The sequence below is a fragment of the Oncorhynchus mykiss genome, chromosome 6 (genome assembly GCF_013265735.2).
Source record: "Oncorhynchus mykiss isolate Arlee chromosome 6, USDA_OmykA_1.1, whole genome shotgun sequence".
In the NCBI taxonomy this organism is placed as follows: domain Eukaryota; kingdom Metazoa; phylum Chordata; class Actinopteri; order Salmoniformes; family Salmonidae; genus Oncorhynchus; species Oncorhynchus mykiss.
In genome coordinates, this window is record NC_048570.1 from 36,106,596 (window position 1) to 36,123,273 (window position 16,678).

The 16,678-nt window shown below is 49.3% G+C and overlaps 1 protein-coding gene across 1 annotated transcript in view; it reads left to right on the top strand.

Moving 5' to 3' along the window:
* LOC110525856 (semaphorin-4C) overlaps window positions 1–16,678 on the top strand; it is a 55,202-nt gene that overhangs the window by 37,828 nt on the left and 696 nt on the right. The window contains exons 3-15 of the mRNA XM_036980006.1: window positions 3,588–3,742; window positions 5,776–5,838; window positions 7,018–7,116; window positions 8,187–8,283; window positions 8,393–8,512; window positions 9,186–9,337; window positions 9,873–10,048; window positions 10,416–10,560; window positions 10,796–11,009; window positions 12,287–12,402; window positions 13,047–13,204; window positions 13,444–13,535; window positions 13,768–16,377. Of these exons, the coding sequence (XP_036835901.1) occupies window positions 3,588–3,742; window positions 5,776–5,838; window positions 7,018–7,116; window positions 8,187–8,283; window positions 8,393–8,512; window positions 9,186–9,337; window positions 9,873–10,048; window positions 10,416–10,560; window positions 10,796–11,009; window positions 12,287–12,402; window positions 13,047–13,204; window positions 13,444–13,535; window positions 13,768–14,672 (2,492 nt within the window). The 3' untranslated portion in view covers window positions 14,673–16,377. The remainder of the gene's footprint in view (window positions 1–3,587; window positions 3,743–5,775; window positions 5,839–7,017; window positions 7,117–8,186; window positions 8,284–8,392; window positions 8,513–9,185; window positions 9,338–9,872; window positions 10,049–10,415; window positions 10,561–10,795; window positions 11,010–12,286; window positions 12,403–13,046; window positions 13,205–13,443; window positions 13,536–13,767; window positions 16,378–16,678) is intronic.

The following is a 16,678-nucleotide window of genomic DNA, read 5'->3' on the forward strand; positions in this document are numbered from 1 at the left end:
GTTGGGTGGGGTGTGTAGCTGGGTGTGTGTGTTGGTTAGGGTGTATGTGTGACTGGGTGTGTGTGTTGGGTGGGGTGTGTAGCTGGGTGTGTGTGTTGGTTAGGGTGTGTATGTGTTGGGTGTGGTGTGTATCTGGGTGTGTGTGTTGGTTAGGGTGTATGTGTGACTGGGTGTGTGTGTTGGGTGGTGTGTATGTGTGACTGGGTGTGTGTGTGTGTTGGGTGGGGTGTGTAGCTGGGTGTGTGTGTTGGATGGGGTGAATGTGTGACTGGGTGTGTGTGTTGGGTGGGGTGTGTAGCTGGGTGTGTGTGTTGGTTAGGGTCTTTGTGTGGCTGTGTGTGTGTGTTGGGTGGGGTGTGTAGCTGGGTGTGTGTTGGTTAGGGTGTGTAGCTGGGTGTGTGTGTTGGGTGGGGTGTGTAGCTGGGTGTGTGTGTTGGGTGGGGTGTGTAGCTGGGTGTGTGTGTTGGTTAGGGTGTATGTGTGACTGGGTGTGTGTGTTGGGTGGGGTGTGTAGCTGTGTGTTTGTATTTGTTAGGGTTTTTGTGTGACTGGGTGTGTGTGTTGGGTGGGGTGTGTGTGTGGCTGGGTGTGTGTGTGTGGCTGGGTGTGTGTGTGGCTGGGTTTGTGTGTGGCTGGGTGTGTATTGGGTGGGGTGTGTGGCTGGATGTGTGTGTTGTGTGGGGTGTGTGTGTGGCTGGGTGTGTGTGTGTTGGGTGTATGTGTGGCTGGGTGTGATGTGTGGCTGGGTGTGTGTGTTGGGTGGGGTGTGTGTGTGGCTGGGTGTGTGTGTGTTGGGTGGGGTGTGTAGCTGGGTGTGTGTGTTGGTTAGGGTGTGTAGGTGGGTGTGTGTGTGTTGGGTGGGGTGTATGTGTGGCTGGGTGTGTGTGTTTGGTGGGGTGTGTAGCTGGTTGTGTGTGTTGGTTAGGGTGTATGTGTGACTGGGTGTGTGTGTTGGGTGGGGTGTGTAGCTGGGTGTGTGTGTTGGTTAGGGTGTATGTGTGACTGGGTGTGTGTGTTGGGTGGGGTGTGTAGCTGGGTGTTTGTTTGTTAGGGTGTGTAGGTGGGTGTATGTGTTGGGTGGGGTGTATGTGTGACTGGGTGTGTGTGTTGTTTAGGGTGTGTAGGTGGGTGTGTGTGTTGGTTAGGGTGTATGTGTGACTGGGTGTGTGTGTTGGGTGGGGTGTATGTGTGACTGGGTGAGTGTGTTGGTTAGGCTGTGTAGGTGGGTGTGTGTGTTGGTTAGGGTGTATATGTGACTGGGTGTGTGTGTTGGGTGGGGTGTTTGTGTGACTGGGTGAGTGTGTTGGTTAGGGTGTGTGTGTTGGTGGGGTGTGTAGCTGGGTGTGTGTGTTGGTTAGGGTGTATGTGTGACTTGGTGTGTGTGTTGGGTGGGGTGTGTAGCTGAGTTTGTGTGTTGGTTAGGGTGTATGTGTGACTGGGTGTGTTTGTAGGGTGGGGTGTGTAGCTGGGTGTGTGTGTTGGTTAGGGTGTATGTGTGACTGGGTGTGTGTGTTGGGTGGAGTGTGTAGCTGGGTGTGTGTGTTGGTTAGGGTGTGTATGTGTTGGGTGTGGTGTGTATCTGGGTGTGTGTGTTGGTTAGGGTGTATGTGTGACTAGGTGTGTGTGTTGGGTGGGGTGTATGTGTGACTGGGTGTGTGTGTGTGTTGGGTGGGGTGTGTAGCTGGGTGTGTGTGTTGGATGGGGTGTGTAGCTGGGTGTGTGTGTTGGGTGGGGTGTGTAGCTGGGTGTGTGTGTTGGTTAGGGTCTTTGTGTGGCTGTGTGTGTGTGTTGGGTGGGGTGTGTAGCTGGGTGTGTGTGTTGGTTAGGGTGTGTAGCTGGGTGGGTGTGTTGGGTGGGGTGTGTAGCTGGGTGTGTGTGTTGGGTGGGGTGTGTAGCTGGGTGTGTGTGTTGGTTAGGGTGTATGTGTGACTGGGTGTGTGTGTTGGGTGGGGTGTGTAGCTGTGTGTTTGTATTTGTTAGGGTTTATGTGTGACTGGGTGTGTGTGTTGGGTGGGGTGTGTAGCTGGGTGTGTGTGTTGGTTAGCGTGTATGTGTGACTGGGTGTGTGTGTTGGGTGGGGTGTATGTGTGACTGGGTGAGTGTGTTGGTTAGGGTGTGTAGGTGGGTGTGTGTGTTGGGTGGGGTGTATGTGTGACTGGGTGTGTGTGTTGGTTAGGGTGTGTAGGTGGGTGTGTGTGTTGGTTAGGGTGTATATGTGACAGGGTGTGTGTGTGACTGGGTGAGTGTGTTGGTTAGGGTGTGTGTGTTGGTGGGGTGTGTAGCTGGGTGTGTGTGTTGGTTAGGGTGTATGTGTGACTTGGTGTGTGTGTTGGGTGGGGTGTGTAGCTGGGTGTGTGTGTGTTGGTTAGGGTGTATGTGTGACTGGGTGTGTTTGTAGGGTGGGGTGTGTAGCTGGGTGTGTGTGTTGGTTAGGGTGCATGTGTGACTGGGTGTGTGTGTTGGGTGGGGTGTGTAGCTGGGTGTGTGTGTTGGTTAGGGTGTATGTGTGACTGTGTGTGTGTGTTGGGTGGGGTGTGTAGCTGGGTGTGTGTGTTGGTTAGGGTGTATGTGTGACTGGATGTGTGTGTTGGGTGGGGTGTGTAGCTGGGTGTCTGTGTTGGGTGGGGTGTATGTGTGACTGGGTGGGTGTTTGTTGGTTAGGGTGAATGTGTGACTGGGTGTGTGTGTTGGGTGGGGTGTGTAGCTGAGTGTGTGTGTTGGTTAGGGTGTATGTGTGACTGGGTGGGGGTGTAGCTGGGTGTTTGTGTTTTTTAGGGTGTATGTGTGACTGGGCTTTTTCCTGTGTATCTCTGTGTGTGTTGGTTAGGGTGTATGTGTGACTGGGCCTTTTCCCTGTTTCTCTCTGTGTTTGTTGGTTAGGGTGTATGTGTGACTGGTCCTTTTCCTGTGTCTCTCTGTGTGTGTTGGTTAGGGTGTATGTGTGATTGGGCCTTTTCCTGTGTCTCTCTGTGTGTGTTGGTTAGGGTGTATGTGTGACTGGGTGTGTGTTTTGGTTGGGGTGTGTAGCTGGGTGTGTGTGTGTGTTGGTTAGGGTGTATGTGTGACTGGGCCTTTTCCTGTGTCTCTCTGTGTGTGTTGGTTAGGGTGTATGGGTGACTGGGCCTTTCCCTGTGTCTCTCTGTGTGTGTTGGTTAGGGTGTATGTGTGACTGGGCCTTTCCCTGTGTCTCTCTGTGTGTGTTGGTTAGGGTGTATGGGTGACTGGGCCTTTTCCTGTGTCTCTCTGTGTGTGTTGGTTAGGGTGTATGGGTGACTGGGCCTTTTCCTGTGTCTCTCTGTGTGTGTTGGTTAGGGTGTATGTGTGACTGGGCCTTTCCCTGTGTCTCTCTGTGTGTGTTGGTTAGGGTGTATGTGTGATTGGGCCTTTTCCTGTGTCTCTCTGTGTGCCACTTTGACGAAACAGAAAGTCGTCACCACCCCACCAGCGCTGAGCTCCCATGTAGTTCCAAAGGCGCTTGATTTGTGACAAAAAAGATGGGCAACACTTCGATCTGCATTGCCTTCAGGTCAAGTGAGGCGCGTGTGTGTTTCTAACCGTATTGTCTATGTTTGCGTGTTCCTCTACAGAGGTACTGGACAGCATGGCCAGGTTCCGGGCTCTAGGTGTGTGGAACTACACCATGGCGACTCTAGCAGAACACGAGAGGGTTCTGTATGTAGGAGCTAGAGAGGCCCTGTTCGCCCTGGACCCTAACGACATCAGCAGACAGCTACGACCTCAGGTAACTACACACAAACACCTCAGCGCAGCAGACACCAACGAAAGCTGGGACCTTAACCCCACAGACAGCTTCTTGTGCAACGTTCCTTCACTTTGTTGCATGGCAGTAAAGTTTCCTGATTCCGATGCCTTCTGTTCAGGGGTGGAGGGGGAACAAGGCTATTACATGATTAATCAGTGTAATTAGCCTCGTGCAATAAAGGCTTGATAAAATGTCTTAAGATGCCTCTGTCCCCTCTCATCTCATATCCCACTCAGACATATACCAGCGCTATGGGGATTGTTATCTGATTAAACTTTCTAATTAGCATGAATTGGACCATTGTGTGACTGATGATGAACATGCAACAGTTCTGTGTTGTGAGCAGCCCAGTAATAAGCAGCCCACCTGTTCGCTGCTGCTCTGTCTACCAAGTGTAGAGGGATGATCGGGCCACTGGATGCCACCTGCCCCACTGTCTTCACTCTGCACCTATCTCAACATCTGCCTTCTCATTCTGTTATCAATCTGTCTCTCTCTCCTCCCGCTGTCTCTAAATCCTTCTCTCTCTATCTGTCTCTCTCTCCTCCCGCTGTCTCTAAAACCTTCTCCCTCTATCTGTCTCTCCTCCCACTGCCTCTAAATCCTTCTCTATCTGTCTCTCTCTCCTCCCGCTGTCTCTAAATCCTTCTCTCTCTATCTGTCTCTCTCCTCCCGCTGTCTCTAAATCCTTCTCTCTCTATCTGTCTTTCTCTCCTCCCGCTGTCTCTAAATCCTTCTCTCTCTGTCTCTCTCTCCTCCCGCTGTCTCTAAATCCTTCTCCCTCTATGTCTCTCTCTCCTCCCGCTGTCTCTAAATCCTTCTCCCTCTATCTGTCTCTCTCTCCTCCCGCTGTCTCTAAATCCTTCTCTCTCTATCTGTCTCTCTCTCCTCCCGCTGTCTCTAAAACCTTCTCCCTCTATCTGTCTCTCCTCCCACTGCCTCTAAATCCTTCTCTATCTGTCTCTCTCTCCTCCCGCTGTCTCTAAATCCTTCTCTCTCTATCTGTCTCTCTCCTCCCGCTGTCTCTAAATCCTTCTCTCTCTATCTGTCTTTCTCTCCTCCCGCTGTCTCTAAATCCTTCTCTTTCTGTCTCTCTCTCCTCCCGCTGTCTCTAAATCCTTCTCCCTCTATGTCTCTCTCTCCTCCCGCTGTCTCTAAATCCTTCTCCCTCTATCTGTCTCTCTCTCCTCCCGTTGTCTCTAAATCCTTCTCTCTCTATCTGTCTCTCTCCTCCCGCTGTCTCTAAATCCTTCTCCCTCTCTCTCCCTCTCCTCCCTCTGTCTCTAAATCCTTCTTTCTCTATCTGTCTCTCTCTCCTCCCGCTGTCTCTAAATCCTTCTCCCTCTATCTGTATCTCTCTCCTCCCGCTGTCTCTAAATCCTTCTCCCTCTATCTGTCTCTCTCTCCTCCCGCTGTCTCTAAATCCTTCTCCCTCTATCTGTCTCTCTCTCCTCCCGCTGTCTCTAAATCCTTCTCCCTCTATGTCTCTCTCTCCTCCCGCTGTCTCTAAATCCTTCTCCCTCTCTCTGGCTCTCTCTCCTCCCGCTGTCTCTAAATCCTTCTCCCTCTATCTGTCTCCCTCTCCTCCCGCTGTCTCTAAATCCTTCTCCCTCTATGTCTCTCATCCTTTCTCTCTCATCCAACTCTCTTTCTATCTGTTACTGTTGCCGTCTCTCTCGTCCACTCATCTCTCTCTCACACACACATCCCTCCCTCTAATTCTCTCTCTCTCCCTTTGTCTCTCTCTTTCTCTCTCTCTCTCTCTCTCTCTCTCTCTCTCTATATATATATATATATATATATATATATATATATATATATATATATATATATATATATATATATATATATATATATATTTATATATATATATATATTTATATATATATATATATATATACATATTTATATATTTATATATATATATATATTTATATATTTATATATATTTATATTTATCGCTCTCTATTTCTCTCCCTTTCTCTCGCTCTCTATTTCTCTCTCTCTCTCAGATTGAATGGCCAGCACCACAGGAGAAGAAGAAAGAGTGTGCCACCAAGGGCAAGAACAACCAGGTACATATCCTAAAAGTTTCTGTTTACATTAGAGTACCATCGTAGACTGAGTACCCCTTTAGACTGAGTACCCCTTTAGACTGAGTACCCCTTTAGACTGAGTACCCCTTTTGACTGAGTACCCCTTTAGACTGAGTACCCCTTTAGACTGAGTACCACCTTAGACCGAGTACCCCTTTAGACCGAGTACCCCTTTTGACTGAGTACCACCTTAGATTGAGTACCCCTTTAGACTGAGTACCACCTTAGACTGAGTACCACCTTAAACTGAGTACCACTTTAGACTGAGTACCACCTTAGACTGAGTACCACCTTAAACGGAGTACCACCTTAAACGGAGTACCACCTTAAACGGAGTACCACCTTAAACGGAGTACCACCTTAGACTGAGTACCCCTTTAGACCGAGTACCCCTTTAGACCGAGTACCCCTTTTGACTGAGTACCACCTTAAACTGAGTACCACCTTAAGCTGAGTACCCCTTTAGACTGAGTACCCCTTTAGACGGAGTACCCCTTTAGACGGAGTACCCCTTTCGACTGAGTACCACCTTAAACTGAGTACCACCTTAAACTGAGTACCACCTTAGATTGAGTACCCCTTTAGACTGAGTGCCCCTTTAGACTGAGTACCATCTTAGACTGAGTACCCCTTTCGACTGAGTACCATCTTAGATTGAGTACCCCTTTCGACTGAGTACCCCTTTAGACTGAGTACCATCTTAGACTGAGTACACCTTTAGACTGAGTACCCCTTTAGACAGAGTACCCCTTTAGACTGAGTACCACCTTAAACTGAGTACCATCTTAGATTGAGTACCCCTTTAGACTGAGTACCCCTTTAGACTGAGTACCATCTTAGACTGAGTACACCTTTAGACGGAGTACCCCTTTCGACTGAGTACCACCTTAAACTGAGTACCATCTTAGACTGAGTACCCCTTTAGACTGAGTACCATCTTAGACTGAGTACACCTTTAGACTGAGTACCCCTTTAGACGGAGTACCCCTTTCGACTGAGTACCCCCTTAAACTGAGTACCACCTTAGATTGAGTACCCCTTTAGATGGAGTACACCTTTCGACTGAGTACCACCTTAGACTGTGTGAGCCGGTGGTTATTGCTATAAATGGTTGAATATTATGCTTCAGTCTCAGCCCCATCTTTCCCCCTCCCACAGACGGAGTGCTTCAACTACATCCGCTTCCTGCAGAGCTACAACCACACCCACCTCTACACCTGTGGAACCTACGCCTTCCAGCCCAAGTGCACCTACATCGTGAGTGGCTTTCAATGGCTGAGTCCCAAATTACAGGCTGTTCCCTACTTAGTGGTCTACTTTTGACCCGGGCCCTGGTCAAATGTAGTTTACTATAGGAGGAAAAGGGTGCCATTAGGGACAAATAGGGCCAACTTCATCCCACTCCCTCTGCCAGGGGGTTGTATTAGAGTTGTATTAGGGTTGTATTAGAGTTGTATTAAGGTTGTATTAGAGTTGTATTAGAGTTGTATTGGGGTTGTATTATAGTTGTATTATAGTTGTATTAGAGTTGTATTAGAGTTGTATTAGAGTTGTATTAGGGTTGTATTAGAGTTGTATTAGAGTTGTATTAGAGTTGTATTGGGGTTGTATTATAGTTTTATTATAGTTGTATTAGGGTTGTATTAGGGTTGTAATAGGGTTGTATTAGAGTTGTATAAGGATTGTATTAGAGTTGTATTAGAGTTGTATTAGAGTTGTATTAGAGTTGTATTAGAGTTGTATTAGAGTTGTATTAGAATTGTATTAGAGTTGTATTAGAGTTGTATTAGGTTTGTATTAGAGTTGTGTTCGAGTTTTATTAGGGTTGTATTAGAGTTGTATTAGGGTTGTATTAGAGTTGTATTAGGGTTGTATTAGAGTTGTATTAGAGTTGTATTAGGGTTGTATTAGAGTTGTATGAGGGTTGTATTAGAGTTGTATTAGAGTTGTATTAGGGTTGTATTAGAGTTGTATTAGGGTTGTATTAGAGTTATATTAGAGTTGTATTAGAATTGAGCTGTCCTTGTGGTGGCTTCACAGCTAGCAGCACCACTGACATGGTGTCATGTCTCATATCTTCTATCTCCACGCCTCCATACCACATCCTCCCTAAGGCTGAATCCTCTGTGTCAAAGGAAAGAGTATTCAATGCCAACGAGGCCGTGGTATCTGGCTCTACATGTGTTTGTAACGGTGATATGATAAGACAGTGTGGTGGATGCAGGGAGCGAGGACTGTGGCTCCTGTTACAAATGTTGTCATGGACAGACAGAGCCCGGAGCTGTGTTAGTCGACACAGACCACTGACCACCTCTATCTCTCCATAGAATGCAGACCACTTTAGTCTCAACCCTGGCTCCCTTGAGGATGGTAAGGGCAAGTGTCCCTACGACCCAGCCAAGGGCCACACAGGCCTTATAGTGGGTAGGTCATGTATCCTGTTTTATTCTATTCTGTTTTATTCTGTTCTATTATATTCTATGTGTAACTGTTCCCTAATTTTGCCTATCCTGCCTGTCTCTGTGTCTCTCAGACAAGGAGCTGTATTCAGCCACACTGAACAACTTCCTGGGTACTGAGCCTGTGATCCTGAGGAACCTGGGACAGCAACACTACAGCATGAAGAGTGAATACCTGCCGGCCTGGCTCAACGGTGAGAGAGAGAGAGAGAGAGAGGGAGAGGGAGAGGGAGAGGGAGAGGGAGAGAGAGGGAGAGAGAGGGAGGGAGAGAGAGAGAGAGAGAGAGAGAGAGAGAGAGAGTTTCCTATGCCAATAATGCAATTGAATTGAGAGAGAGAGAGAGAGAGAGAGAGAGAGAGAGAGAGAGAGAAGTGATGGAGAGAGGGGGATGGGAGAGAGGGGGAGATGGAGGAAGTTAGGGAGAGGAAAAGTGGAGAGGAAGAGGGGTTAGATGGAAGAAGAAAGGGATAAAGGATAGTGTATGTATGGGGAAAGAGTTGGAGAGGGAGACGAGACACGAGAGATAAGAAAAGGACTGGGTTAGAGGCTAGCTAATAGGAGCAGAGAAGCAGTTAGATGGAAAAAGCAGTCGAGAGTGTGAAAGAGTCTGGTGGAGGGGTGAGAGGTGAGAGGTGGAGAGATGAGGTTAGAGAAGTGGACAGGAGGGATACGTGAGGGAAGAGGGGTGAGAGAGATGAGGGATAGTGAGAGGGTATAAAATTGAGACGAGGTTAGAGGGTTAAATAGTAGCGCATGTGAGAGGGTGGGAGATTAGGGGGAGTGGAGGTGGTAGTGTGTGTGGCTGTGCAGTCATACGTGCATGTTCATATATCGTGTGTGTGTGTGTGTGTGTATTGTCCCATCAGAACCTGACTTTGTGGGCTCGGCCCTGGTGAGGGAGAGCAGTGGCAGCAAGGAGGGGGACGATGACAAGATCTACTTCTTCTTTAGTGAGAGAGCTGTTGAGCTGGACTGTGACACGGAGCTCACTGTGGCCAGGGTGGCCCGCGTCTGTAAGGTAGGCTACACCCATATATGGCTACACACACACACACACACACACACACACACACACACACACTGCCAACGGAACACACACACTGCCAACGGAACACATACACAAGCAAACCACTCAATTCTACTCTGCTCACATACTTTTTACAGTGAGACTCAAACACTTCCAACCCTCTTTTCACTCTTTCTTTCCAGTTACTCTTCTCACCCAGTCCTGTCCTCATTAGGTGTCAATAGTTATCAGGAGAAGTTGCGAGTTATGAGCTCAGAGTTTGCCATCCACTCTCATTACATCATACAACCTGTTGTTTTTCCTGGTGAGGTCAAAGGATAAACCCTTGCCCCGAGACTCCCTCTCCTAACTTTTCCTCTGTCCCCTCCCAAGTCTATCAGACCACTCTTCTCACCCAATTCAATCCTAAAATGGTATCAGAAGCCATCAGTAAATCATAATGCAAGCGAACTGACTTTCCCCTCCACATTGGCAATATGCCACCTCTCCTGACTCCTGACTGACTCGTGTGTGTCTCTCCCCTCAGGGTGATCTGGGGGGCACTAGGACCCTGCAGAAGAAGTGGACCACGTTCCAGAAGGCCAGGCTGGTGTGTTCTCTCCCCGAGCGACACGTCACCTTCAACAACCTTCGGGCAGTCTTCACCCTGCCAGGCACCGACTGGCGCACCACCACCTTCTATGGCATCTTCCACGCCCAGTGGTGAGTCACAATAACACTACCGCCAGGGGGTCCGATGTGCCAAAGAGAAGAGGCTCTCTCTTCTCCAACTTAACTTAGCACTTTTACTAACACTGGGTTGGTGTGACTTCTGAGTCTACAGTATCTAAACTTTTCCAATTCTTTTGAAAATATGATCTTATGCCCAAAATTACAGTTTTAACGGCCTTCAGTTAGCTAACGTGTCTTCTCTGTGTACGGACCTTTTTGAATTCTGTTATTATCTCCTAGTGGAGCACAACCATCGTTCTATTTCTCATACAAACAGACAATGTAAAAATGACCACAGAAACAACCCATCTAGGTAATAACCTTAAGCCCGTCGTTTTGTTGTTCTCTCCTGTCCCAGGGGCGATGTGGATGTGTCAGCAGTGTGTCAGTACCAGATAGGGGAGGTGAAGAAGGTGTTTGATGGCCCTTATAAGGAGTACAGAGACGCGTCGCAGAGATGGGGGCGATACACTGGCACTGTCCCCAGCCCACGGCCCGGAGCGGTGAGTGATGGAGGGAGGGAGGGTGGGAGGGGCGGAGGAATAGAGTGACTTGGACAGGGAGAGTTTGGAGAGTGATCAGAGCCAACAAGCAATGCCAGCCTGTCCCGCAACTAACAATGTTCCTTGTTTCTCCCTCTCTCTCACGTCTCTCTCTGTTCTCTCTCTGTTCTCTCTCTCTCTCGTCTCCCTGTTCTCTCCTCTCTGTCTCTTCTCGCCTTTCTTCTTCACGGCGCAGTGTATTACGAGCTGGCATAGGGAGAACGGCTACAACAGCTCTCTTCAGCTGCCAGACGCCACCCTCAACTTTGCCAAGAAGCACCCTCTGATGGAGGAGAAGGCTCAGGCTCGCCCCCTACTGCTCACCAAGGGCATCAACTTCACCCGCCTGGCAGTGGACCGGGTCAGCGCCCTGGACACGCGGGCATACAACATGCTCTTCTTAGGCACAGGTAGCTACTGACAGTGCGTACAGCGCAGGCTAAGAATCTACCCACTGAAGATGGTCGAGTTTGAATTTGCCGCAAAAGATTCCGAATATTTTTGACCTTACCACCTCAGCTTAACCACAATGGAGGAAACACAAAACTGACTGAGATCAGTGTACTGTGTAAGAACTTCCTATACGCAACATAACAGTATAGGACCAAGACAGGTCCCAGATTAACCCATTTGCCCACTAAAGATGCCCTTAATTAACCACAGCTGTAGGATCCGTTTACTTTAACCCCCAACCCTCCTAAGAAAACCCTCAAGACCCACAGTTTGCCTGAGATCAGTGTTCATGTGGATTCAGGACAACTTCATCCTACTTCCATAAGATTGTCTTACGTCAGATAGCAGGACGACTCCAGCTGCGTGGCCGTTTGAAGACTGTTGAAGACCGTTGAAGACTGCATGTGTCCTAGGAAGGACACTGCCTGTCGGGAGACAATGCCTTTCATCAATAACATACAGTACATCCAACTGCAGTAGCTACTTCCCATTAAGTAGCCTACTACTTAGAATTCCACTCACTGCAGTGCAGTGTGGAGTGAATCCCTGACTGTGCCTGCGGTGTGTTGGAGGCCCATGACTGTCAGACTGACGATGGGCTCAGTAGCTTGGCAGGCCCCCTGCTGCCTTGCTTCACAGCACAAACTCAACGGGGCCCTTGGCACACGTACACACTGCCAATTGGGCTGCGGGCTTGATTAGCTATTAACTGCAGCAGGATGACAGCTGATGCGGAGAGAACAAGTCTGGCGAGGACGGTTAGAAACGGAGGATGGGATTGGGGGATTAGCCGAAATGCTCTCGACACAGCGAGCGAGGAGCATGATACGTCATGCATGATACAGCATTTACGTGTTTGTGTGTGCGAGTGTTTGTGTGTGTGTGTGTGTGTGTGTTGCTGCTCTGCTCTGTGCCAGGCTCCCGTAGGGTCCAGGGTCAGTCCCTCACATTATCCATGACAGTCCCACTGTGGTGAGGGCAGGAGGCAGGGCAGGTTCAGCACACACAGCAGATCTCTGCTCATAAAAGCGCCATCCACCCAGACAGACACACAAGGTCACACCGCCGGCAGCAGCAGCTCAATTGCCTTTCAATGCAGGGGATGTAACCTTGCTCCCAATATTACCCAAAGAGTAAACTACAGTACAACATTCTGAAATGATGTACCAGTCTTCTCATCCTACCTGCTCTCCTCTTTATCCCCTCTTCTCTTTTCTCTCCTCTCCTCCTCTAGCGGACGGCTGGTTACAGAGGGTAGTGATCCTCGGCTCGGAGGCCCATGTCATTGAAGAGATACAGCTGTTTGATTCTCCCCAGCCAGTGGACAGCCTGACCATCTCTCACACCAAGGTAACACTCAGGCCAGGGGATTTCCCCATCCGTACATATAGTCCATATAACTAGGCCCAGGAGTTTTCCCTGGCCCTACACCCTCATGGACCATCACTAGGGTCTGGAGTTTTCCCCAGTTCTACACATAGACCATCAAGTTGTACTTGTACATCCAGCTGCCTCACACTACAGAAGCAGGAGGTTGGGTCCTGCCCTCTGGGCCGTTCTGAGTTTACTTACCCATAGACCATCACTGGACCAGGAGTATTCCCTAATCATGTGACGCAACTAGGAAAGACTCCGGGCCCTACTCAACACCATTATGCCCTCACATGTCTGAGTGTCACCACTCTGTTTCACTGGCATTACACTCACATGCTGATCCTTATCTAATTAGACCAGGCTTTTCCTGGCCAGCTATTTCATAACAAGCTTTGCTCTCTAGCCAAACAGAGAAAGAAGAGGGGAGGGAAAACAAAATGTTATTGTAATTGAGAGCGATTATCCCATTATCTCCACTGCCCTCTGTCTGACTTGTTCTTTTTCTGTTTCTTCCATCCTCCTCAACTATCTCTATCTCCTCCCTCTCTCTTTTTCCCCTCTTGTCTCTCTCTCAACCCCCCTCTCTCTCTCCCTCTGTCTCTGTCTGAATATGTCTGCAGAAGTACTTGTACATTGGCTCACGTTCAGAAGTGCTCCAGCTTCCCTTGGCTAACTGCAGCCGCTATCAGTCGCAGCCAGACTGCCTTTTGTCCCGGGACCCCTACTGTGCCTGGGACAGTGAGGGTCGCGCCTGTGTCCGCATCGACCTCCACCGCGGGTGAGCATGCCTGCCTCTCCCCTCCACTCCCCCTCTGCCCCTGCTCAGTGGTTCTGCCTTCCCCTCTTCTACTTGGCCCCTCCTCTGCTTTGCCCCTGCTCAGTGGGCTGGGTCCACCTGTGCTAGCAGCAGCTCAGTGGATGCCAGTAGCAGAAAGTGTAGGCCAGTAACAGAAAGTGGAGGCCAGTAGCAGAAAAACATGTTATTAATGCCTGTTCTCTGTGCTCTCTGTTCCACAGGTCTACCTCCTCCCTATCCCAGGATCTGATGCTGGAGAGATTCAGCAGGGGCAAAGCCAAGTTTGACAAGCCTGTGGCCATCCCCAGCCCTGGTGAGTAGGAGAGGAACTGGACTGGTGGCCCCTTGTGGCAATAACTGGTCACTACAGTTGTAGTTTTTTGATAGTTATTGAATGGATTTGAGTTTAGAATTTAGTAATTGAATCAAGTTTAATTCAGTTGAGTTGAACTAAGCGAATTGAACTGAATTGAGATGAATTGAACTTAGAGTTCAGGAATTAAACATCTTGGCTAACACATACCCTCTCTCTCTCTCTCTCCCAGACAACTCTCGACTGAGGAATGTGACAGTAGTGGTGGAATCAGACATGGTGCTGCCCTGCCAGCTGGTGTCCAACCTGGCCCAGCCCTCCTGGCTCCTCAATGACCGGGAGCTGCAGCTAGGAGACGAGGAGGCCGGGGGGGCACGCTTCGACCAGACTCTGAAGGCTCTGGTGGTCCCCAACGTGATGCCGGTGCACGCGGGACGCTACGTGTGCTACTCTGAGGAGCAGGGGGTCAAGTTTCAGATGGAGCGCTACCAGGTGTCGGTGGTGGCCAGCTCCCCTGTGGTCATGGCAGCCCGGGCCCCTGACGGCAGCATGGGTCTGTTCTGGGTGCTGGTTATCACCCTGGGGGCCGCTTGTCTACTACTACTGGTGGCAGCTCTGTATCTGAGGAGGCGTCTGAAGCTGGCCATAGGTAAAGGAACGGAGATGAAGCCCCTGGAAAGCACCTTGGTCTACCCCATCACCCTGCCCAAGGAGCCACCTACCTTCGTGCCCAGCAAGATGCCCAGCGACGAGGACCGCTTCTGGGAGACGGGCGCCAACTACTACTACTCAGACGGCTCGCTGAAGATCGTTCCCGGCCACGCCCTGTGCCCCAGCAGCCAGTCTCACCACCACGCCCCCACGGCGTCTCCCAGCGCCATCCCCGGCCAGCCCATCCACTCCCCCAGCCGGCTCAGCCTCACCAACATCAGGGGCTCCGGCAGCAACGGCTACATCCGCCTCAACCTGAGCTCGGCCGGGGAGGAGAGGGTTAGCGGGGGTGGTTCTGGTGGAGGAGGGCTGGGGCTGAGCGGGGGCGGGAACGACTACTCCAGCCCCTTCAAGGAGGAGCTGCGTCGGACCCTGCAGCAGAGGAGCGTGCTGCCTGACGCCAACCCTGAAGAGTCGTCTGTGTAGCAGCAGTCGTCTTTCTCCACGCCCGTTGCAATGAAGAAAAAAATGAAAAAAATTGAGAACGAACGGCAACTAACCTACCTCCCTCCTTTAGAGGACGCCTCTCTCTCTCTCGACACCACTCTCGCTCCATGCTCTCTCTCTCTTTTTTTCTGCCAGTGCTCGTTTGGCTGACTCTGTGACTGGTGGTAGATGTTTCTTTTGCACACAGCATGTGAGGTGACACACACCGACCCGTTCCTCAGCATCCTCTCCTGTTATTGTGTTCCATACCCCACACTGACTGTCACACTTTACCTTCTTCACCAGTTTCACTTGCTTTCACTGTGCAAATCCCAAGCTGTGTAAATTCGGTATTTATAGACAATTGAACTCAGCCAACACCTCAAACAAATGGAGAGATTTCCTGAGAGAACTCCTTCAGGATAAGAGACGACCAACAACTCATGACAAGGTTGTAGCTTCAGGGCTAAACCAATAAAGCAAGCAGCACGAGTTGACTGACTGAAAGATGGAGGAGCTGGCTTGCTGTTTTTATGTTCTGTTGAGGACTTTTTCGCTTGCTGCACTTAACACGGGAGTAAGTAAGTCGATTTTGTATTTGTGAGCAAAGAGAGTGAGAGAGCCACATAAAAGACAAATTAATCCCAAAAGCATGACGACAATCACGTTCCCCTCTCAGGGGGTAAAACCTGGGAAGGAACGAGTGGGATAAAGAGAGAGAAAATGAAGTGAGTTTTGTTTGAAAGACATGGGGGGTTTACATGAAGGACAAACTCTTAATTAGACTTTCTCGGCTCAATTTGTACTTTTTTCACGTTGTCAGTCTTTCCTCTGAGAAGGTCTTCAACCCCTGCCACATTGATATATTGTGACAATTTAAATGAAGACATTTCTATGTGTTCTTTTTCTATGCCTTGCGGACTACGGAAGCGACAAATAGAGACCAATGGCTTTAAAGCGCCTCTCTGTGAATGAGAATGTGATGGAAGCACGTACAAACTCATATCCCTGCACAAAGTAGATATCTCCCCGAATAACCTCCACACTAGTAAATACATTTTAGCACTACTTTTACAATAACTACACTACACATTTACACAAGTGGTTGATGGGAATTTAAACACCTTCTGATGCTTGTACACTTCCTTGGGATATGTCTGTTTGACATAATCCCACAGCAGAACCTACAATAGCACACTTGCTTATTATTCTGAATTTCAGATGAGACAAAGGCATTGTTTTCAGTAAAGTAGCAGGGATGGCATGGGGGAATGTAGGTCAACTCTCGCTAAACTGTTGCGACTGCAGTGGATGTCTCAACAAGTGCTTTACATAGTATGTTTGTGTCTGGGCGGCGGTGGTGGCGAGTTGAACTGCCAAAAGGAACTCCCTCCCTGCACCGCCCTGAATGCCAAACGTGGTGGATGTACTAGTGTGTCCTGGAGGGGACGGAGCAGCACTGTACCTGGACACGCCCTTTAACCACTTATTTCCCCAAACCCCGCCCACTTACCTAATGACGTCCAGAGAATGACCTGGCACCACTGTGGAAAGCCTGAACACAGAGAGAAGGATGGACACTCAACTGTAAACACACACTGCCCTGTGCTGTTGGAGAGACAAGCGGAGAACAGATGGAAGATAGATGAATGGCCTGTGACAAACCAACAGGTCCAGAGAGCAATCAGAGGCACATCAATCAGAGGTATGGCTCTCTCTCTCTCTAAAAGCCTACAGACACACAAAGATTCTAGCCAGGCCCAAGATCTAGTTTGTGCTGTCATGCCGACTCCTATGTCACTGTTATGGCTTGGTGTGAACAATTCTGGAACTAGCCTAAGAGACACCCAAAGACCGAGCCAGAAAAACAAGTGTCACAATCAAGAGTTTTACAGCCTTTGAGATGAAACATAGTTGTTTTATTATGCTGCAGCATCTCTACTCTCATGGAAGTGGCCTTGCATGTACAATTATCACTATGTGTGTCCACTCTAACATGTTAGTTT